General features: G+C 46.9%; 2 protein-coding genes across 2 annotated transcripts; one reads left to right on the forward strand and one right to left on the reverse strand.

Moving 5' to 3' along the window:
- Positions 1–509: 509 nt before the first annotated feature.
- On the forward strand, positions 510–6,099 carry SNF8 (SNF8 subunit of ESCRT-II). Its single transcript, XM_084237382.1, has 6 exons — positions 510–613; positions 1,429–1,533; positions 2,652–2,724; positions 3,729–3,870; positions 4,719–4,793; positions 5,782–6,099. The coding sequence occupies exons 1-6, from the start codon at positions 580–582 to the stop codon at positions 5,917–5,919; spliced, it is 567 nt and encodes a 188-aa protein (XP_084093508.1). The 5' UTR covers positions 510–579; the 3' UTR covers positions 5,920–6,099.
- A 3,079-nt stretch (positions 6,100–9,178) lies between these two features.
- UBE2Z (ubiquitin conjugating enzyme E2 Z) lies at positions 9,179–22,836 on the reverse strand (the record flags this gene model as incomplete). Its single annotated transcript, XM_084236470.1, has 7 exons — positions 22,499–22,836; positions 20,425–20,497; positions 18,382–18,569; positions 15,981–16,092; positions 12,549–12,661; positions 10,848–10,938; positions 9,179–9,349 (listed from the first exon to the last, which is right to left on the reverse strand). Exons 1-7 carry the CDS (start codon positions 22,819–22,821, stop codon positions 9,179–9,181), a joined length of 1,071 nt encoding a protein of 356 aa, XP_084092596.1. The 5' UTR covers positions 22,822–22,836.
- Between the last annotated feature and the right edge of the window lie 652 nt (positions 22,837–23,488).

The raw sequence follows: 23,488 nt of genomic DNA on the forward strand, positions 1-23,488 counted from the left end.
CCATCACTCAAAGATTAAACAACCGCTACATACTTAGTTTATGCCACGCTTCCTTTTTCTCCTATCTAGCCTTTCTGTCAGTGGCTGAAAATTTTCCACTGCATGAATGATGAATTCCCGAACTTTAAGGCCAAATGGATTATTATGTGCTCCTTCAGTTTAGTAACTATGTTTTGGATATTTTATTCTGGAAAAAATAAAATGAAGCGCCACATTAGATGTGCACATCGATTGTTAGATGCACTCTGACTTTACAACAGGAACTTGTGAAAATAAATTGAGGAAACACTACAGCATTTCATTTCTGCTGACAGCAGAACTGTGAAGGAGAGACAGGGACAAAAAGAATGGGAACAGTAAACAGCATAATGGGGCCTGAAGGAGATAGCCTACTTCTGGGTCAGGTACCTGTTTTTGGCATTTGATTATCACCTGGCGGGGCTGCCCCTAACCACCCCCTTGTCCATCTGACAGATGTCAAAGCAGTTGGACATGTTCAAGACCAACCTGGAGGAATTTGCCAGCAAGCACAAGCAGGAGATCCGGAAGAATCCTGAGTTCCGGGTGCAGTTCCAGGACATGTGTGCCACCATTGGGGTGGATCCTCTGGCCTGTAAGGCGTTGTCTATAGGGGTCCAGTGTTCTCCTAGGTTTCCTAAGGGACAGCAGCTTACCTGTTTGTCATTACTACTGTTGGGGTATCTTCAGAAAGGCCTGCAGGGAGATCCAGAAGATGCTGTCTTTAGGGAGTGCCTAGCAGGATGATTGCATGCCCCTTGTGATGGGGATGATGGGGGATGTTGTGGAGTAGGCTGATCTTCTTTTGATCTACAGCGGAATTTTTTATGACTATGTTTCTCCTTTATTAAGAAATAAAAACACATCAACAAAAGGGAAAGAAGAAAAGGAGAAAGTAGAAGTCTCCTAACCCATAATCATAGAGATAAAGGACTGTTAATGGTTTAAAGTCTATCTTCCTAGAAACCTTCTTGTATGTACGCTTTTTTTTACATATATGGGATTATGCTGTAATCACCACTCTATAACCTGCATTTTTCAGTCAATAATACATTGCCTCCAGTGGATTTTTGAGTACTGGGTATGCCTTAGCCTTGTCTAGTCCACATGTCCTACTATATTTCAGTATATGCTTTGGAAGGAGAAACTAATTTTTATAGTATTCTGAGCCAGAATTAGTGGCCAGATGAAAATGGCTTTTCGATTGCCCACCCTTTTGAACTGTCTGAACCTGTTCTTTAGCAGAAATTATCCATCAAGAGTTAGATTGTGTTGAGGATCCTGAGTTGTAATTAGAGCAGAAGGCAGTAAGGCGAGGCAGGGAAGATTTCCCATAGGATGGCTGTTTAAGTTAGCTTTGAAAGAAAAGATGTAAATTGATGAGTAACCTAGCTTTTGCTTTTCTTTTAGCTGGAAAAGGATTTTGGTCTGAGATGCTAGGCGTGGGGGACTTCTATTATGAACTGGGTGTCCAGATTATTGAAGTGTGCCTGGCCCTGAAGCACCGGAATGGAGGTGAGAGTGGCAAGTTCATGTGGACTAGAATTTGAATTTACCTGAGAGGGAGAAAATCCTGAAAGATGATCTTTTTTCGTCCTGCCGTCTGTAGGACTGCATGGTCTTGAGAAGCTATGAGGTCTTGAGAAATCTTAGTTGCTTCATGCATGGCAGTTCTCCATGGCCAAGGGTAAATGAAATTACCTGAATGATTGCTCTGTTCTCCAAAGATTGCTGACCAGAAAGATCTTGCCCCTCATCATTACAGAAAATAGTAGGGAGGTAGGAAATAGGCCCTGAAGTGCTTGGGCTCTAATTTTATAGTGATTGTAGGCCTGGTCTGCCCCTCTAGAATATAACACTAACTGTCTGTGCTCCCCAAAATATGGCCTTAAAAATGGTCATAAGCACATTGCATGGTGTGTAGAATAAAGACAACTTAAGGGCCTCCCTGGTGGTGCAAGGGGTTAAGTCTTAGCACCATGAAGCTATACACAGCCATTGCAGCATGAGTTCAGTCCCCGGCCAGGGAGAAAACCATATGGCGCAGCAGACCTCTCCTGACTCACTTTGTCAGTGTACTTCGGTCAATCTGTCTGGTCTGTTCCCCACTCTGTCTCTGGTGAATCTTCTCACCCCCTGCATCTCTGGCCTGTACCCCAGCTCTTGTATGAATAAATAAATCTTTAAAAAAAATAAATTATTGGGGCCTCCCCGGTGGCACAGCGGATGAGCGTTGGGTTGCGAAGCTGCCCGCGGGGGCCTCTGCAGCACCGGTTCGATCCCCGGCTGCTCCCTGGCCACCAGAGGGTCCCATATGGCGCGCAGACCTCTCCTGCCGCCTGCTGCTCCCCTCAGCAGTGTACTTCGGTCCTTCTGCCTGCTCTGCTCCCCGCTCTGGCTTTGGTGAATTCTCTCACCCTCCCGCGCTTCTGACTGTACCCAGTGCTTGTATAAATAAATAAAAAAAATAAATCTTAAAAAAAAAGATACATGATCTTTTAAAAAAAAATATTATGAATAGAAAGAGCCTTGTGATCAAGAATATTTATAGTTTTTTAGAGGTGATACTACCTTTGTTGTGTCAGCCATAAAGGTAATCCTTCATTTGCTTTCTGTCCTCCCATCTCCAATAGGTCTGATAACTCTGGAAGAACTACATCAACAGGTGTTAAAAGGAAGGGGCAAATTCGCCCAGGATGTCAGCCAGTAGGTCTTGCTTCCAACCCCTTCGAGTATAGAAAATCTTTAAAATCAAATGGAAATCTTTTCTCTATGTTGCTTGCATGTCTAGGGAAGAAATTATTTTCACTCTTGTGATCAGGAAAAAAAAGATATTTTGAAAAATGAAAATACAGAAAAAACACTCATTTTTCAATGGAGATTACAAAATGTTGAAAACATTTTGCATCTAAGCATTTTGCTTTTCTGTGCCATTTTTTAAAAGCTTGTATGCTCTTGATTATTTGAGGTCAAGGAAGAGTAGAACAGGCACTGAGAAAGGCTGGGGAAGGGGCTGTGGGGTCAGAAGTTGGGGTATATATTGACCTGGTTCTTCTGGTTCGATGTATGACTTCAATTTGATAAAAAGGTAAAAGGCTGTCAGTGTGTGGGCTGGCTATATTGATCTGTGGGTTTTCTTTTTGCCTAACTTGAGTTCATTGTCAACTAAGAAATCAAAGTCAGAATTGGGTTTGAATTTCCAAATGGCACTGATCAGCTGGGTTGCCCACTTTAAAATGGATAAGCACTCTTTTTTGCCACAATTCACACTACTCCCTATTGTCTCTTAAGTTCAGCTCATTCATTCATATTTCCTGATGGGTTCCTGTGGGCATACTTTTTTTTTTTTTTCGGTGGGACCCCCACCGCTGGCTGGGGATCAAACTGGCACCGCAGAGGCTGCGGACAGCCTCGCAACCCAGCGCTCAACCACTGCGCCACCAGGGGAGGCCCTGGGCATACTTTTGACCTCTGGATACTGGAATGGCTTCCTGAGTGGAGAGCCTGACTCCTGTTCCATTTCTCGTGAATGTTGAAACACCATTTGGTGCCTTTAATTAAATGTTTGTTAATATGTAATGTTAAATGTTGTTACCTGTGGCTCAGCTTTTTGCGTCTTCTGTCAGGAAATCCTGCCCAGGGCTGAAACTGTATTGTAGGTAGGCCTGGTTTACCAAGAGTAGTCTTTAAGCAGCTCTTCCTCACCTCAGAGACGACCTGATCCGGGCCATCAAGAAGCTAAAGGCACTTGGCACTGGCTTCGGCATCATCCCTGTGGGCGGCACTTACCTCATTCAGTCCGTTCCAGCTGAGCTCAATATGGATCACACTGTGGTGCTGCAGCTGGCAGAGGTACTGGTGTGCCTTCTGAGAGGTGCATGAGGGGCGGTCTGGGAGGGGATTCTGCTCAGTGCTGATATTCTCTTTGTCACTCAGGTCTTTTGCTGAGAATGTCTAAGGGATGAACTACTCAGACCTGTGCTTATTTAGCAGACCTTTATTGAGCAGCTACAGTGCAGATTCCTGGGCTAGCCTGTGGGGCATATAAAGATGGGTACCATATAGTTCCTGCTCTCAAGGAGCTTACAGTCTAGTGGAATAGACAGGCATGCAGGCAGCTATTTTTCCTTGGGTAGACAGACTCTTTGATCTCTTTTTAAAATTACTTTATGGCTTCTTCTAAACAAATATTGAATCTTCTTTATATCCTCCTGTTTCTTGGCAAGCCTTAAGAGTATACCATCTTTCTCCAAATCTTTATCATGAATTTAGGGAAGACATGTTGAGTTTCCTTAATTCTTTGATGGAGAACAAACTAAATAAGAGGGCATGGGGACTGATTGAGGAATGGGTAAGGGGAGGCAGGACGAAGGCTGAGTATTTAAATCTTTTAGTCTATGAACAGTGAGTGATTATCATTCCTTCTTATCAGCCTTTCCTTGTTATACTCTATATAGAGTTCTCTGAGAAAGTCTGAATTAATACTTTAGGATCTTGCTTTTCAAACTGAATCCCCCCACCCTGTCTCTGTTACTCTGAAAGTCACTCTCTCTGCTGGGACCTCTAAGCATTTTTCTACACTCTGAGTCTTTGCTCCAGGGCAGTTCCTTCTCCTGTCCAAATAAATTGATTTTCTTCGGGCAGATGGTGGCTCTAAAGGAAAGCACTCTTAACCCACTTCCTATTCCTCCTTCCTTCAGAAAAATGGCTACGTGACTGTCAGTGATATCAAAGCCAGTCTTAAATGGGAGACCGAGCGAGCACGGCAAGTGCTGGTATGTGACTTTTGGAATGGCCCAGAGAAAATGGGCCCTGGCCAGGAGGTGGGTGGAAAGGGACCACACAGGCAGAATTTTAGCCTCTTTCTGCTGGCCTCTTGCCTTGGAGGCTACTGCAGCCACTAGAAATAACCCCAGCATTTCTCTGGAGATGGCACTGAGAGGTAGAACTCACAAAGGCCGGCCTCTGAGCCTGCCATGTGTGTAAACCCAGGGGTTTTGCCATTGTTACTGGCCAGTCACCAGCACCTACTCTCCTGACCCGTAGTCTGGTCACTTGGCTAATACAGTTTGTACTGGAAGTAACTGTTCATGCAGGGTGAAGGGAATGAACTAATTATGATAATTACATCTATATTCTTATTTTTTATTGCATATTATAGTTTTCTATATACAGATTTCATGGAACTAGTGAAAGACTGATGTTGTGAAGAGGGAGCAGCATGAGAATGCAGTACCCCTGGCTTTGAACACCTTATCTAGGCAAATAGCTATAGACTAACTTTATCTGTAAAGAGGGGCTAACATACTGGGCATAACTAGAACATATTCTAGCTCTAGGGAATGAGTCCATTTTAATACTCATGGTCCTTCCATTAACGGTTCCAAAAAGGTTTACCACATCTGTTCCCAGTAAGTTAACTGCAAAGATTGCTGAAAGTGATCTCCATTTTGCCTCAGTGATTTGCTCAAGGCCACACAGCAAATATTTCTGTAGTCTTAGTCCTCTACAGTGTCCCGCTCTACTGTCTTTACCCTCTTCCCTAGCAGCAGGTTAAGTGACCGACTGAGTGGCATTTTTCACAGCTCGCCAAAGGTTAAGGCCAAACAGATCATTCCTTTTGATTATGTAGATATGTGAAGGCACCCATATAGATTTTGGTTGAAAATCCCTCTGAGGCCAAAATAGGTTTGGGGATTGTCTATCCTACTTTGACTATGGAAATCCCCTCCTTAAATGTCTCTTCCTACCTTTTCTCTCCAGGAACACCTGCTGAAGGAAGGGCTAGCCTGGCTGGACCTGCAGGCTCCAGGGGAGGCCCACTACTGGCTGCCAGCTCTTTTCACTGACCTCTACTCCCAGGAGATTACAGCTGAGGAGGCCAGAGAAGCCCTCCCTTGACCCTGGAAGTGTGGAAGGGGACAGCAGGCAGGGAGAAGAGGGAGGAGCTGTTGGTGAATAAAACCTGGACAACTTTGTAAAAAAAACCAAAAAAAAAAAACCAAAAAAAAAAACCAGAAAAAGTTCCAAGTTTTTTTCTTCCCCCAGTATTCTTCACCCATTATTTTATTTTATTTTTTTAAAGTGCCTTCACATTGCATCTTTATTGGAGAAAACCTCATTTATCCAGGAAGGATAACCTGAGTAACATAGATAACAGTGAGCACATGTAAAATGACTTGCACAGGTCATCTACAAGTTCATGGTAGAGCTGGGCTAGAAAGAAGGCTGTCTCCTGGCCAGACAGTCCAGTTTCTTTATAGCCCTGACACATAAATTACAGGCTGTTAATTCAAACTTGTCCCTTATGTTTCTTATCTCAAACCAGCAGACCCTAATAGACCAGTAAATAATATTTACTCTCAGTCTCTTCCATCTTCCTCTGTAGAGATTCCAGGTTATGACAGACTCAATTACGAGTATGAAGGAAGTCAGTCAGTGTTAAACAGTGGCTAGAGGAAAGAGAACAATGGAATTTGAGGGGAACCAACCATTAGTGGATGTAGTACTATTTTCCCAATTCCCTACTAACTTCCCCTCCTACAATGATCACCACATCCCTCGTCTTTAAGACAGGAATCATTTACTGAACACCTACCCAGTGCCCAGTATTATATACACCTCAGAAGTCAAGTAGGCAGCCTAAACTCCACAGCGAGGAATTGAAGCCATTTACTGAGCTCTGCTGAAGCCAGAGCCATGCGTTTCCCTATCTCCACTTAGCACAGTACAGGCTGTTGTAATTTCTTCCTACACACATGGTCAACCATGAGGAAAACTGCACCAAAACTCAGGAGCCTTCTATAGCAAGTGGGGAAGGTGGTGAGCTGGAAAGCCAGTGTAAAGTTGGGAAGTCATGGTCTCAACGATTACCTCCAAAGGAGGGCTGCTTTAGTGCCAGAGAACTGAAAAGCCGATGGTCTATTCATACCAAGACATCTTTCCTTTCATAGGGAATCTATATAGTCTTAAGCTCATCTTGTCTGTCCTCATAGGTCACTCCCCATCTCCTGTGGGTCTTTGGAAGCAACTGAGGCTAAGATGGCATTCCTCTCCTTGACTGCCAGAGTATAGCCTCAAAGGGACCCTTCTATTCTGGTTGGCAGAAAACATGTCACCAGTAGTCCTGCTTTTCTTCACACCATATACCCATTTTTGGCTTTTAGACAACTCACTGAGCACTTTCTGCCTGACAGTTTCAGGCCTAGGTGAGGTGTGGTTGTTGAGATGACTCCATTCTTTTACACAAACCCTCCCACACCCATAGGCGCTTCCTCCTTCTGCCAAAACAAACTTTATTGCACCAAAAAGGAAAAAAAAAAACTTCATTTATGTACAGTCAGATATAAAGACATCTCTTTGACTCCTGTGCATATATTTCTTCAACTCAAGATTAGGGCGTAAAAGTCAGGCCATATGCCAGACGTGCTCTGCCCAAGGCAGGGCCAAGGAGAGGATTGTCACTTGAAAGTGGGAACACTTAAATGGATGACAGACAACACTGGACCAACAGACCCAGGGCATTCTTCTAAGCCCTGTACTAGCTCTGGGAATGGAAAAGGGAAATTGGAAGCAGGGTCCCTCTCTAAGTCTCCATGTGAAGACATCAGGTATTCAAGATGAACTTCCGTTCCCCAAGCCTACTTCCTGTCCAGGTTCTTTGCTTCCTGCCCTCCCAAGTAGGACATTCTCCTTTGTGCCCAAACCCCTCCCCACAATCCCTCCCAGGGAAGTCCCATGATCTACAAGCAGAGGCCTCCATAGCAGCGGGCAGGGCAGGCATCAAGTTATCCTCTCCCTTACACGTGGCTGGATACTGACTGAGGCCCTGCGTCATGTGGACCACCAAAACCCCACTGGGAGCCGCATCAATAAGAATCTGGAAAGTATGGGGAGAACACATCAAAGAGGGGAAGGATGGATTCCCTCAATGCCCAGTGTTACTGGGCACACCTAAAGCACATTTTTCTGAGCCAACCAGCTAAAGGATCACTGCAGCTAAATACAGATAGAGAAGCGACATAGCCAGGCTAACGTCCATCAGAATCAGTGACAAAGAGCAGCTGTGAGGGAAGGGTTGGGGAGAGAGGGGGAGTCTCCAGAGTCCCAGCCCCAACCCCCTTCTGCCATTGGCTACCTGTGCTCACCACAAGTCCCTGGGCATTGAAGTGATGGGAGAGGGACTACAGGTAGGGGTGAAAAATACACAAGGACAGCCAAACAAAATACAACAGGACTAGCATCAGTCTCCCCGCTGCACCCCACCCCCAGGGGAAATACCCTCATTGTGACTAGTATTCATGAAAATCTGTTAAGACTATTCTATGCAATGGCTCTAACCCCACACACACAGCAGCTGCCAGTGTTGGGAACTTATTCAAATCAGTGATTGCGGGAACAAATGGCATTTTCAGCATCTTCGGTGCCTGTGCAGGCTTTACCAAGACCTTGTTTCAGTCCCAGTCACATTTACCTTGTTTTAAATCTAGAAATGGGGGGTAGGGCGCAGAGGAGAAAGGTGCTCAGGTGCTAGGTAAAGCTTACTCATCAGCAGCCTAGACTCCACCACTGTTCCTTCTCTTTGGTCTGTCTAGAACAGTGACTATAAATTAGGAAAAACAAAATTATGCTGGCCCATGGGAAAGAGAAGCAGGGAGGAAAGGGTATCGGGAAGCCTTGCTTCAAGACTGCAGACAGACAGATAACCACCCAGACTGCTTAATGTCACAGACAGTCCCCCACCCCAAGCTCCCTTCCAGATATCCCCACAAATCATTGGGCACACTCCCTCTTGGAACCGAGATTTGCTGCCTCCCACTTATCCCTAAGGAGCTGGCCCTGCAGAGAGGTGTGTTGGTTGTTTTGTTTTTGCCAGAGGCCGTTCCCCTACGTGCTCCTGCATAGGTAACCGTGGCCCCTGATTATGGGAGGAACATCGCCTCAGAAGCTCGAGAGCCAAGGAGAGCCAAGGATGTCAGATGGGGACCAGCCTCCCCACTCCCACACCCTGGGATCCAAGCTTGCTTGGTTCTTGCCATCTTGCGGGATGACGTCACGCCACGTCTGGAGGGAAGATACACAGTGCCTCTCCAACCCTGGGGTTGGGGGAAGGGACTTTGCTGGGACTCTCGAGTGGGGGCAGGGGAGAGGGGAGCAGGGTCTAAACCCTCAGGCTCCCGTGCAGGTCTGTCTCTGTCCCAGACGAGCTGCTATCAGAGTCCATTTCCGTGTTCTCATTATGGAGCCTCTCCAACACTTTCTGGCGAATTAGTCCCAGGCGCATCAAGAGGGACTGGTAGTCAAAGTGGCCCCGCTTCTCTCCAAAAGGGTCCTGTGGGGGGAAAGGAGACAAGCCGGATGGAAGAGTCAAGTCTGGCTGGCTGACTCTAGAGGGATCAGCTTTAGGACCATGTAAAATACAAGCTCAGCTTCTGAGTCATGGAACAGAGTACGGTGTCGAAGTTTTAAATGGCAGACAACAAGATCTCTGGCATGCTTAGTGCCCTGGACAGGCCTGGCTTGGGCTGACATTAAAAGGTATCTGCATTCCTCAAAAGCAAGTCAACTGCAGAAGGGTGGAGGAAGGTTAAGATGCCCAAGGGCTGAATCCACACTTACTCTGAAGCTGTCAGTTTTCCAAATTGTCCCTCTTTCATTGTTCGCTGTTTCCACCCACCCCACCTTCTCCTCCCTAGATGTCACTCCTCCCTCTCCCTTGCCTTGTCACGAGTTATTTTTCCTTCATAGATGGAATACTGGAAATAATGCTGGATACGGGCAATGAGACTTCCTGATGTGTGTATGTGTCACCTTCTACACACTCCAGACAGGGTTTAGGAAACAAACTGACCTCAGCTGAACTAACCTTGCCCTTCGAGTATAAATGTGGCATGTGAGTGGGTAGTCCTCGGGAAGCCCAGAGAAACTACCAATTCTAAGCAGCACCTAAGGGAACAAGACATTCACTCTCGCTGGTGGGGGTGTTGGATGGGCAGAAACAACAGCCCAAGGAGAGCTGGAGCAAATTTGAACTGTCTTACTCCTTTACCACATTTCCAAGCAAGACCACCTGTAAATCACATGCACTGGTCCTTCAGGACAGGAAGGTTCTCACATTCTTACCAACCAAGTTGTTTATTTGAGCCTATTTATAATCTGGTTTAATAAGAAACTTTTTTTTTTAAAGGAGCCTAAATTCTTCATTGTTATGGGAAGCAGAAGCACATTCCCCAGTAGAGCAAAGAATTAGTTTTTAATAGGAAGCGTTCAACATATAACACTGTATACCTGTTCCCCTAAATCCTCTTTCTCTGTGAACACCAGAAAAAGAAAGCTAATAGGTAATCCTTATCTTTTGTAAGATGCTGAGAGGACTGAATGTTCTGGGCTTGAAAAGACTACTGACCAAGAAGGGAAGGAGCTCCAGGCTAGAAAGAACAATAATTCAGAGTCTACTCATGAGTGCCTACTTCAGACCAGAACTTACTTTCTATGCGCCACAGTCAGTTCACAGAATCCTAGTAACAAAAGGTTAGAACGACCATTTGCCCCATTTTTCCAACAGGGAACCTGGGGCCCAATGGGGTGAAATGACTACCCAGGTCACAAAGGGTGGGTCCTCATCAGGAGCGACCATCACAGTCATATGCTAGAACTGAGAACCAGCTTCTCAGGACCAGGGTAGTCAATCTCCTCTCTGGGCCTCAGCTACTCAATGATACAGGTTCCTGACTCTGAGTTCTATGGAGAGATGTGAATGTCACCTGTGTGGGGAGGATTTCACATGGTTTGCTATCAGGCCCTGGAGTAAGCAACAAAGGCTGTATTACCTGCATAGTCTGGCCTTGGAGGTGCAGGCGATCTTTGCAGGCCACCTCATAGAAATCATAATATTCCAGGAAGGATTTCTCCATCACCCCTCTAGAAAATAAGCAGAGAAGCATAAATTAGGAACATGCAGGTGTGGGGATGGGGGTCCGTGTTTCACTACTTCACTAGCTAACCTTAATGCCAAGTTAAAACTGCTAGAGTTCCAAAGACTTGATTTAGTTTCCCACAAAGGTTTTCCAATGGAAATGGATGAAGGAACAACTGATTACACATGGCTGATTTTCCTCACACCTCAGCAGTTAAGTTGGATTATCAATACTAATCATTCCAGGACTCCCTGGAGGCACAAGGGGTTAAGCACAGCACTGTGAAGCTATCCGCAAACTCTGCAGCAGGAGTCCCATCCCCGCTGGCCAGGGAGGTAACCCACACAGCACAGCAGACCTCTCCTGTCTCGCCCGCTGCTCCTCTCAGCAGTGTATTTCTGTCAGTCTGCATGTTCTGTCCCTATTCTGTCTCTGGTGAATCCTCTTACCGCCCCCCGCACCTCTGGCCTGTACCCCAGTTCTTGCATGCATGAATAAATACATCTTAAAAAAAAAAAATACTTATCAGGGCCTCTCCAGTGGCGCAGCGGTTGAGCGCTGGGTTGCGAAGCTGCCCGCAGCCTCTGCAGCGCCGGTTCCATCCCCGGCTGCTCCCCGGCCACTGGAGGAGGGTCCCACATGGCGCGCAGACCTCTCCTGCCATGCCCGCTGCTCCCCTCAGCAGTGTACTTCGGTCCTTATGCCTGCTCTGCTCCCCGCTCTGGCTCTGGTGAATTCTCTCACCCTCCCGTGCTTCTGACTGTACCCAGTGCTTGTATATACAGTCTTTTCTTTTTTTTAATAGAGGCATGCTTTATTTATTTATTTTTTTAATACATGCACTGGGTACAGTCAGAAGCGCGGGAGGGTGAGAGAATTCACCAGAGCCAGAGCGGGGAGCAGAGCAGGCAGAAGGACCGAAGTACACTGCTGAGGGGAGCAGCGGGCGGCAGGAGAGGTCTGCGCGCCATGTGGGACCCTCCTCTGGTGGCCGGGGAGCAGCCGGGGATTGAACCGGTGCCTCAGACGCTGCGGGCAGCTTTGCAACCCAGCGCTCAACCGCTGCGCCACTGGGGAGGCCCACCCAGTGCTTATATAAATAAATAAAAATAAATCTTTAAAAAAAAAATACTAATCATTCCAATCTCAACTTTAACTCATGACTTGTTCAATCTTGTTTGTGTTCCGTAAGCCTTCCCTGATTTCAAACTTCACTGGATATTCTCCTAGGGTTTGTTTCATTAATTCTAACTTTGTTCATCTGGTTTTAACACTTAAAAATTAACTTAAACACTAAGAAGTGGGTATATTATATTATGAAATGCTCTACACCTCACTTGACTACAGAATGGTGAACATCTTCAGTATGCGCAGGTTCTCATCAATCTTGGAACCTCCCTGAGGACATGGGCTATACTGTGTCCGTCAGGGTGGGCACTTTCCAAGGACAGGGGAGAGCTCTGAGCTTCCTCCTGGGTGGAGACCACATCTTTCCTTCTTTGTCTTCTTCTGGTGCTCAAAGGTGGACTTTGCCCCAAGGCCATCAAAGGTGCAAACAAGCTAAATCTCCAAAGGGAATATACCAAGTATCGAGTAGGACCTCCCCACACGTACCGTAGGGGTTCAGGGCAGGGGCACTTTCCTTCCATCATGTCACAGACGGCCACTCTGATGGTCTCATGCCGAATACATTCATTGTAATTTTTGCTGTCTCCTGGATGTCTCTCCTGGAATGTGACAGACACCTTTATACCCAAGTGCAAAATTTAGGCAGAGAAAAGCTAATGCGAAGAGACTTCAGGATTAATAAGGGACACATGACCCATGCAATGAACTGAGAGGGCACCCTTCCTACTGTATGGCAGACACATGAACAGTTAAGCCATTATGTGAGGCTCCCTCATTATTCCCTGCTCCCTCCCCACCTTCCTCCATATATATGTGTGTATATATAGATGTGTGTGTGTGTGTGTGTGTCAATAACCATCCCATTACAGGTCAGTCAACCTATAAGTAGCAAGCCACATCCACCATACTTCCCTAAGCCTGAAATGAAAGGCCGCTTAGGCAAGGACTAAGTGAGACATAACCAAACATAGAATGATGGTGGAAATGACACTGAAGGTATAAATGACAATGAAGTCCAGTCTGGAAAACTAACAGGCACGAGGACCCTTCCTGGTTAACTCCTTTACATATCTGAAGGAATCCACTTTCATCTAATCGATCAACTATTATGAATGTACAAGAAGCAGAACTCGAAATTTTCAAAAGAAAAAAACTCTAATTTTGGTCAGGAAAGCTAATATAAATGTGTGAATGACAACAGAAGGGAGAGTCTCCCAGCCTTGAACTAATGTTCCTCAAGGCTTCTCTTACCAATCTCAGTTAATTAGAGCCTTGGGCCTCAGATACAAACATAGCACAGACAGGAAGAGCTATGCACCTTCATGATCTGCACACCTACTCCAAGCTGTACCAGTGTGAAACCACAGGGGTGCTATGGGATATTTTAAACTTTTGAGGAAACCACCACAGTATTCAACACAGTCAAACACAATGCGAACTACTAGCTTGAGCAATGGAGTTCAGTTTGAAAGTTAAACCGTGCTACATTCTTTTTAATGACATTATTTTTGTGAAGCAGGATTCTCAGTTACTACTTTGTAAAGACAGCATATGAAAACAGTGGGGAACAGAAATGAGGGTAGTGGGGACCAATATGATCTTTAGATTTTAAAAGTTGTATGGCACCCAAAGGTCTACACATTCTATTAAGCTACTGAAAGAAATGAGGGCCTCCCTGGTGGAGCAGGCGTTAAAGACAGAACTATCAAGCTATTGCCAGCCACTGCAGCACGAGTTTGATCCCCAGCTGGCCAGGGAGCAACCCACATGCACAACAGACCTCTCCTGTCTCGCTCACTGCTCCCCTCAGCAGTGTATTTCAGTAGATCCGCCTGTTCGACTCCCCACTGTCTGGTGAATCCTCTCACCTCCCACACCACTAGCCTATACCCCAGTTCTTGTATGCATAAATAAATCTTAAAAAAAAAAAAAAAAAGATCAGCTCCCTGGTTAGTTGATGAGGTCCACTTCTACCTAAACTTGAAATCAACTACGCTCTTACTTACAAGTGATGGCTAAGAGGATAATTTTTTTTTTTTAAAGATTTAAGTATTGGGGGCCTCCCAGGTGGCGCAAAGAGTTAAATCTCAGCACTATGAAGCTATCTGCAGCAGCTGCAACAAGAGTTCGATCCCCAGCCAGGGAGCTACCCACATGGCATAGCAGACCTCTCCTGTCTTACCCGGCCTATACCCTAGCTCTTGTATGCATTAAAATAAATCTTATAAAAAAAAAAAAAAAAAAAAAGGGCCTCCCTGGTGGCACAAGGGTTAGGACGCAACCTATGGGTCTGTCTGCAGCCACTGCAGCATGAGTTCGATTCCTGGACAGCCAGAGAGCAGCTCACATGGCGCAGCAGACCACTCCTGCCTTGCCTACTGCTCCCCTCAGCAGTGTACTTTGGTCAATCTTCCTGTTCTTTTTTTTTTTTTTAAAGATTTATTTATACAAGCACTGGGTACAGTCAGAAGCGCGGGAGGGTGAGAGAATTCACCAGAGCCAGAACAGGGAGCAGAGCAGGCAGAAGGACCGAAGTACACTGCTGAGGGGAGCAACGGGCGGCAGGAGAGGTCTGCGCGTCATGTGGGCCCCTCCTCCGGTGGCCGGGGAGCAGCCGGGAATCGAACCAGTGCCGCAGAGGCTGCGGGCAGCTTCACAACCCAGCGCTCAGCCGCTGCGCCTCCGGGGAGGCCCCAATCTTCCTGTTCTGTTCCCCACTCTGTCTCTGGTGAATCCTCTCACCCCCAACACCTCTGGCCTATATCCCAGCTCTTGTATGCACAAATAAATCTTTAAAAAATAAATAAAATAAAGATTTATGCATACAAGAACTTATGCATACAAGGCCAGAAGTGGGGGTGGTGGTGAGAAGATTCCAAGAGAGAGTGGGGAACAGAACAAGTGGATCTACTGAAATACACTACTGAGGGGAGCAGTGGGAGAGACAGGAGAGGTCTGCTGTACCACGTGGGCTGCTCCCTGGCTGGGGATAGAAATCATGTTGCAGTGGCTGGTAATAGCTTGAAAGTACTGTGTCTTTAACCCCTGCGCTACCAGGGAGGCCCGATTTCTTTCATTCTTAAAGGACATTTCCCTTTGCTCAGAAGAATCATATTAGTGTTACCACAGTTTCTCCCTCCCTCCCCAAATGGTTTAAAAATGAATTAAGTTTTTTTAATCACTGAAACACTAATCTTTTCAGACTCACTGAGGTGCTTTCCCCACGCTGAGGAGTAAACATAGAAGGCACTTTGGAACAATGGGAAACTTTATGAGATCCAGGGAAAATCCTGGGTCCTCATCATGATCTGTGATGTCCTTATGAAAGTTAAGTGCTCTGAAAATGGGGATAACAATATTTACCTTCAAGTTATTGTGAGGACTGAATGAAACTATGCATGAAACCTGGCAGTGCTGTACCCTCCAAGGGTACAGCATACCCTCGGAGAATGTAAATTTTCTCCTCCCTTTTCTCTGACAGTACTGACTAAAAATATTCTTGCCCTAGCTAATGACTAGTTCCTTCAGCTCTGTAGGTAACAGTACTTCCTAACTCCAGAAGAATGTCTGGCTTGGCAGTAGTCACGAGGAAGCACCTTGGAGAACACAGCATACAGATGAGCCCACGGCTGCAACAGCCCTAAAAGCAGGCTCAGAATTAGTTTCCAATTCACTCTACTGACCGCCCCACTGTAGATTACTATAAATCAAATGGAAAGAACCTAAGAGTTATTGTAATTCATAAATAAAAAATTCATTATTAAGAAGCACAAATGCTGCTCTCCTTTTCCTCTATAGCAATGAGTGTAATACAAAAGGCTGAGTCAGGTTTAAAAAAAAAAAAAAAAAAAAAAGACTCAAGCAGATCTCTCAAAACCCAATAATTCATACCCCAGAGCTGGGCCCAGCTGGCCTTACCTGCTCAAAGCCAGGTTCATTGTGATAGGGGTTCTCAGTCATCAGGGACTGGATGGAGATGAGCACGGAAGAGATGCTCTGGGCTGGGCTCCAGGCAGGGCCAGTCCACGTACTGCAAAACACATCAGAGGGGAGAAAGGGGTGAGGCAGAGTGATGGGAAAGGCAGCCACAGAAAGACCAGTGCACAACACTGGGGCCTGGCCTCCCATCAGAAGTAACTCTTTCACTATCAATATTCGGAATTCCCCAGCTTCCCTCTAACCCTCATTCACCAGAAATCAGCCAACTGCCTAATCCTCTTATCAAGTAGGACAAAAGAAGAGAGGCAAAATCGAGCAAGATAACTTTGAGGGGATTTTCTTTAGGCTATGAAAGAAAGAATAGCCAGGGCAGGTACTGAGCATCACCATGAAAGAACTAAAGTAAGAAGCGGCTCCCAAGGCAGACTAAATGTTAACCTAGTGGACCTCAAAGAGCTTGCTTATTTTTTTGTTATGTCTGGGTAGTGATGGAGTTAGTGAGGAGAGAGACACTGAACACAGAGGCAGAGGGGACTGAGGCCATTTGGTGACAATTAGGGATTCATTTCTGTATCAAGCCCCCAGGAGTGACAAATTCTCCAGAGACTACAGAACTCTGCCAAAAGACAGGAAGAGAATAAGGGGTACTTCCAGACTGTAGAACGTCTGAATACAGTATATAGGAAACATCTTGAGCAAGAGACATCAAAATTGCTCCTCATTTTTATATCTAGTTAAGTATGGGGAGGTGGAGGGGGAGGAGCAGGCCACGTGGCCCTTGACATTTGTTTTTAGTTCAACTTTTTGAAGAGGGGGCACCTATGCTGGAAGCTGAACACAATCTGAGCCACACCTGGTTTGTGCAAGTACACAGGCCATTTCCCTTGTCCTGCCAGACTCCAGGAAGCCCAAGTAAGTGTAACAGTAACTTCACCAGCGCTTGCTCCGCAGTGCCTCTCAACCTCTCTTCTCTGCTTTGCTGCCAAGAACTCTAGACCTTGCACTCATAAGGCTTTATAAACTCAGGGACTCAAGTCAATTGGTAATTGTTCATTAAATTTCTTTTGACAGTAAGCCAGCCCAATTTTTTTCTAGATAGGGAGGGAAGGAATGAGGCTGATGAAGTTAACACAGTCAACTACAAATACAGGGGAAGTTTCTCTGATTCATAGCACACTTTCATGTCAGGGGAGCGTCTTTCCACCCAACACACTTCTACCACTTTTACCCCCACCATCTCTCTCCCCTATTTCTACTATGAGCTACTGTTTGCTGGAAATAATTTTATATTGGCCTAATGAATGAGAGCCTATGACAAAAAACTTTCAGGAACAAATTTCGTAAGGAAACAACAACTAATTTCTTTACCACTATGGGTTATATATATACTACCCCACCATTATGTACCCTCATGAGATGACAGATTTCTTGAAATACAATCTTTAAAGGACTTCCTTACTGCCACAATCACAGAACTTATATCTGGATTTAAGGGATTAAAAAAAAGAAAAGTCTTGTCTCCACTTCGTTTCAGCTGCCCTTCCCCTCACACAAACCTGGAAACGTTGGACGGGAAGAAAGAAAACAGTACCACCAGTTTGGCCAACTTTCTCAACTTCAACCTGCATTTTTTTCTCCACCCCAGGGAAATTCAGACCACACTAATATGATCAATCCAGAATACGCTAGAAGACATTTCCATTCTGAATTTTTAACCCCCAAATACAATTAAAAGGGAATAGAAGAGAACGACATGAACCAAAATCTCAGTAGCACTCAGAAACAGATGTACTCGATACTTCTGCGTTTTGTATCTTATGTGATTTCCAACCTCAAACATTTTTCATTCACTTGTTAAAATATCACAATCATCATCACCACCACCACCGCCTCCAAAGCACTCATTGAGACTCAGAAATAAGACACCCACAATCCTGAATGGCACAGATCTGCAGCCTTTCTCAACCTGTTTGGGAGAGAATTAAGTCTTGATGCCCTAATGAAATGGTTCTCAAGCTGGAGTGTACACCAGAACCTCCTGGAAGGTTTTTAAGAGACAGACTATTGGGTCCAAACCCCAGAGTTTCTGATACAGTAAATCTAGAGTGGGGCCCAGAATCTGCACAGCTTCAAGTTCCCAGGTGCTACCACTGCTCAGCGAGAACCACTTCACTAAGGTAATCGTTTTATGTAATGAATTAACCTCCTTTGCATCTAGAATGATGCTAGTCTTGTACCATCCTGGGGAGAACTGAGGAAATAGTCATACCAATTAGTTTCTGAGTTCTGTGGGTCAGATGAGGAACCCTGGTTGATAAAGGCTGGCCTAGAGCAATAATTTGCTAACAACCAACTTGGCCACTTAGAAGTCTCCTCTTACCCTAGAATACTCAAGCAGACTTTCCCATTGCGGTAGAAGTTGGGGTTAAACCTCACTGTGTTATTGCCCGTTGTCATCAGTTTGACCCGAGGTGGGTGGATGGGATAGTCGGGCGGACACCGAAACACGAACAGGAAGAAACCCCCTTCATAAGGAGTGTCAAATGGGCCTGTGATCAATGCATGAATCTGCAAAATAAAACCCCATCTCAAAATTGTGAGGTGATGTCCCATCCCAACCCCTCCTGGCTTCCACTCGCTGCCCACGCCAAAAGCAGGACCTTCACTTGGCATCCATGTTCCGTATCATACAGAATGAACAGCCTGCTCTCTCATACTAATAACTGAAATTTTAAGAAATCCCATTACAATGGGATTACACTCTAGAGTCCAAGGTGAAAAGTGAATCTAGTCAAGATCACCCTTAAAACTCCCCCAAAGAATGTTTTCATTTGGACTTCCCTGAACAGTGTTGTGTGTAACAAATGGACAGAGTACCGATGTTCAAAATATAATATACAGCTGTAAAATATTACCCTTGCATGTTTAATTTTAAGAGATCAATGTATTTTTACACAGTATGCATGTTTGAATTTGCCTAGGTTAAATAAACAGCTAATGATGCAATTCCACCCTCCATGTACGTGGCACAAAGGGGAGATAAGATGGATGGAAAAGAGGAAAGGGGGGGGTGGTCACAGCCCCTGTGCCAGTCACAGTGCAGAGCCAAGGGTCGTGATGGAGGCCTAAGGTGTCTGCTTCCTCCACAGAGGATAAAACCCATTGTGGAGGGTATGGAGCAGTCAGCAACCAGGTGTGTCAAAGATACAAAGAAAAATGGGGAAAACTCAGGGGCCACTTAGAGCCATAAGACCATCCCCAGAACTTTCCAACACTGAAGGTTAATAACTAAATGATAAAATCAGCGGTAGCACTTAGAACGCTAAATTATCTTCTCCAGCCATGATTATTGCGCAAGATTTCCCTCCCCAAAGGTGGGGGGAGGGCAACCTGAACTAATTCAGTTAGATTTCTTCTTCTAGAAAAGTACCCAGGCAGTTAAGTCTGCTCAGAATTTGAACAGAAAGAAGTAAAAGGACCTGCAACACAATGCCTCTACAGTCCCTACCTTGCCCTGGCGACACCCAGGTTTACCTTTTAGCCTTCAGTTATTTGGAAGAGAAAGCGCAACTGGTACAATTATGGCACCAATTCTGGGACCCCGGGGACTAGCATATTAACACTGATACTTGACTAAGGGCAAAATATCCCAGGAAAAACATTTCCAACCACATAAAAAGGAAAAAAAAAAAAATCAATGAAAAGGGAAAATTATTAAAAACAAAATAGATACCAACAATATAAAACCTGAGTATTTATTGTAAGAAATGTGAAACTAGAACTTTTCATTTAAACAACACGAGATTACAAGTCTGATTTCTTCCCAATATCACTGCAAGCATAAACTGACTTCTGAGGGCAGAGAATTCAATGACAGAGAAGCTGCGAGGAATGTGACATTACATACTAAATGTTCTCTGTGCCTATATGTGGAAGATAGAGAAATGGTCTTTGGGGTAGAAGGGATATTCAAAAGCAACACGTATAGGAGCCTAAACAAGGTCCTTTATAAACACGGTTCACCCAAGCTTGCCCCATCCTCAACTTTCTCTGCATCTACTTTAATAGCAGCACACTTAGTTCAACAGCAGAGGAAAGGGGGAAGGGCTAGGGGCACAATGGATAGGGTGACCATGTAATTTATCATCCAAACTGGAGCGCTTCTGAGAGTGAGTGAATGCCCTACTAATAGTGAAGCTGGGACAATAAGTGTAAACTGGTATTTCCCAAGCCAACCAGGACCACTGGGACCCTAATAAACAGACAGCTACTCAAGGTTCTGCTCCACCTCACTGTGCAAGCCTCTACTCTTTTGGGGTCTGGTTTCTCACTTTTATAATCAGAGATGTAAATCAAATACTTTTAGATTCTTCCAACATTATGGGCCCAATTTCCCAATAACCCAGCCCCCACAGTTACATACCTTAGTCATGTCAACAGTATCAGGTACAACGAACATTCCTGGAGGAGGCTCCTTATAAATGGACATGATATCCCTGTATAACACCAAGAGGAGGTGGGGGGAGGGAGTGAGGGAGAGAAAAAAGGGGAATCCCTTAAGCAGGACAGCTGTTATCACCTCAATGAGACCAGGGCTGAGAAAGTGGTGCTTGGTACCACAAATGTTTGCACTGTCTTGTTGGCTGAGAAAGCTCAGCTGAGTACTTGTCAGGCAGGCAGAGAGCAAATTATCAAAGGGGTATTGTTTCCTTAGGGGGAGGGCAAGAAGAGGGGGGAAAAAAAATCAGAGATCCCAATGGCATCAGATGTCACCCTGGAAAAGTCACATCCCATTTACTCTCACTTCCTCCCACGTGACAATACAGTCACTCCCTACCTCCAAGAGTACCAGGTACAACTGCATGCTAAAAGATATTTTTAGTAACTGGGGAGCATAATCAACTCCACTGAAAACTAATTGTGTAAGCCACACAGTGGACTATGTTGGCAATAGGGTTATATGAAGTAAGAAAGCTAGAAGGGAGCAAGAACAGTAGTCTTGCCAAGGGGGCTAGCAGGGTAGAGTTGGCTTCAGGTTGGGGAGGGGACCCTCTGAAGTTGCTGAAAACATCCTATCTGAAAAATGACATGTAGTGACTACTTTGGAAGATTTCTAGGTTGGATGTCACAAACTACAATGGTCCCATTGGAAATATGGGTCTAAGGAAGGGCATTCTGGTTAGTAAAAAATCTAGGGATTGCTAGGGTATGTAAGGATACAAAGAGCATGTGTAAATGGCAGAGCAAAGTAGCACTAGTGGAACTCAAGATGTGTCAGGACTGGAAGACTGAAACGGCTGAAGAAGTAAGAGAGAGGGGGAGGGTTGGATTTCTTAAGTTAGAGGTGGCAAAGCTGATAGAGTTGGCATCCTGGTTCAGGCTCTGGGCCAGGTACTTTACATGCAATGTGCCATTTAACATTTTTATCAAAACCTTGAAAAGCAGGTAGAGAGTTATTTGTAGGGATTTGGAATGTGAAAGGTTGAGAATACCTAGATGAGGATGATTGTGATGGGAGCATGGGGGAGGAAGAGTCTGGTCTTAGGAAACAGGTTTCAGGATTAACAGCAGCTAAAAAGTATTACCCTTTCCAGTGCAATCATTACTATGCAAAGCATTTTTGCAAAAATATTATTTACTAAAAGATATGATCTAAGATCAGTCACCCAAGAAATAAGCACAGAAAGGACTTCAGGCCTTTGTTCTCATATTGGAACTGTTATATTTGCTTCAGAAAAGTAAACTATATGATCCAGAGCAAAAAATCCAGGGAAGATAGGCTTGAGTGGCATATTGCAAACCAGAGTGACACTGGGGGGAGGAAATCTGAGTTTCTGGAACAGGTGTGAGAGTGGATAGGTCTAAGGACAGTTTTGGGGTTCTGGAAAAGTGGCTCAAGAGAAGACTGCGGGTATGTGAGGGAAGCAATATAGGCTTGTGGAGGGGATTCGAGAAACCGGTAATGAAAGGAAAGACTGGCCTCGAGTCAGAGGCCGCGCGAAGAAGCTGTGTGGCTGTGGCTGTGTGTGTGGGTGTGTGTTACAAACGGGGCTCGGGAGGAGACGGAGGTAGGGGAGAGAGGGACGAGCAATGGGTGGGGCCTCTGGGCAGCATCTAACAAGACTGGGGTGGGGAAGGGGGGGGAGAGGGCGGCGCGGAGGGCGGGAGGGGGTGTTACTGGAGCGCGCCAGGGTCGGGTTTCGGGCGGGAGGTGGGGGGAGGGCGTCCGGGGCGAGGACCGGGGCTCGCGGGAGGCTGCGAGGGGCGGGGTCGGACCTGGGCGCGCGAGGTGGGGTTTGCTGCGTGAGCTGCCGGCGGTGGGGGTGGAGCGGGGACTCGGGGCTCGACGCTCCGGGCAGGCAGGACGCGGGCCTCCGAGCCGGGCCGCCGCGAGGGAGGCGCTGAGGCCGCGGAAGGGTGGTGGAGGGGGGCGGGGGCGGGGAAGGCCGAGCCCCGGCGCGGAGCGTGGGGCTAGGGGAGGAAAAACCCCGGCTCACCGCTTGATCCGGAGGAGGCACTGCGGCGCGGTCCGCTCGCCGTCCCAGTCCGAGCTGAGCGTGGGGTCCCAGTGGCTGAGCAGCGCGGCCCCGTGGGCAGCGGCCGAGGGCGGGAGTCCCGGCAGCGGGGCCAGGCCGCTGCCCGGTCCCCCGGCCCCGCCCGCCGCTGCCGCCGCCGCCCACACATCCGGCAGGAAAGGCGGCCCGAACCCGCCGCCGCTGCCGCTAACGCCCACAACGCCGGCGACGCCGCTTGCCCCCGGGCCCGCCGCCCCGGCGCCCGCCGTCGCCGTGGCCGCCTCCTCAGTCGGACTCTCCGCCATCGCTGCTTCGCTTCCGGGACTGCTCGGCAGCACGTCCGCCGACCAGAGCGGCCGCTGCGCGCTCCCGCTCCCGCACCACCGAGAGCCGGGCCAGAGTGTCCCCACCCTCCGCTTCCCCAGCACGGGCGGCGCTGGCTCCGCCCACCCCCGCCCCGACCAGCGAGAGGCGCGCTGCAAGAGCGTCCACCCACGGTCCTCCAGGGCGGGCGGGGCCCGGCGCTAGCCGGCGGCGCTGGGTTCTGGGCCTGCGTTTGTCCCGCGGGAAGTGCGCGGGCGTCCTGGGGCGCCGAGGCGCGGTTGAGAGCCCGAGTCCGCGGAGTATTAAGTACTGAAAGGGAGGACCATATCCATCCTTAAAGAGAGCGACTCTCAGTCGTGCACGTGGGGTAGGATGGGGGTCCGGCTTGAGGAGAGTCTCCGGGTCGGGTGTGCGTTGGCTGGGGCAGCCCCTCCTGCCCGAGAGGCTTAGCTCATCCCTCCTCGCGCACCCTCAGCCGCCCAGGGCAGCCCGCCAGTGCCCCGTGCCTGCGGCGGGACCAGGAGGAAGGAAGGAATCAGAACTTGCGAATGATAAACTACCCCGTTTTAGAGTTTATTCAGTGTACTTGAAAAGGGCCTACTAAATGCCAAGCACTGTTGCTAGGCGTTGCCATAGGGATAATGAAAC

The sequence above is a fragment of the Talpa europaea genome (genome assembly GCF_964194135.1).
Source record: "Talpa europaea genome assembly, chromosome: 7".
NCBI lineage: Eukaryota > Metazoa > Chordata > Mammalia > Eulipotyphla > Talpidae > Talpa > Talpa europaea.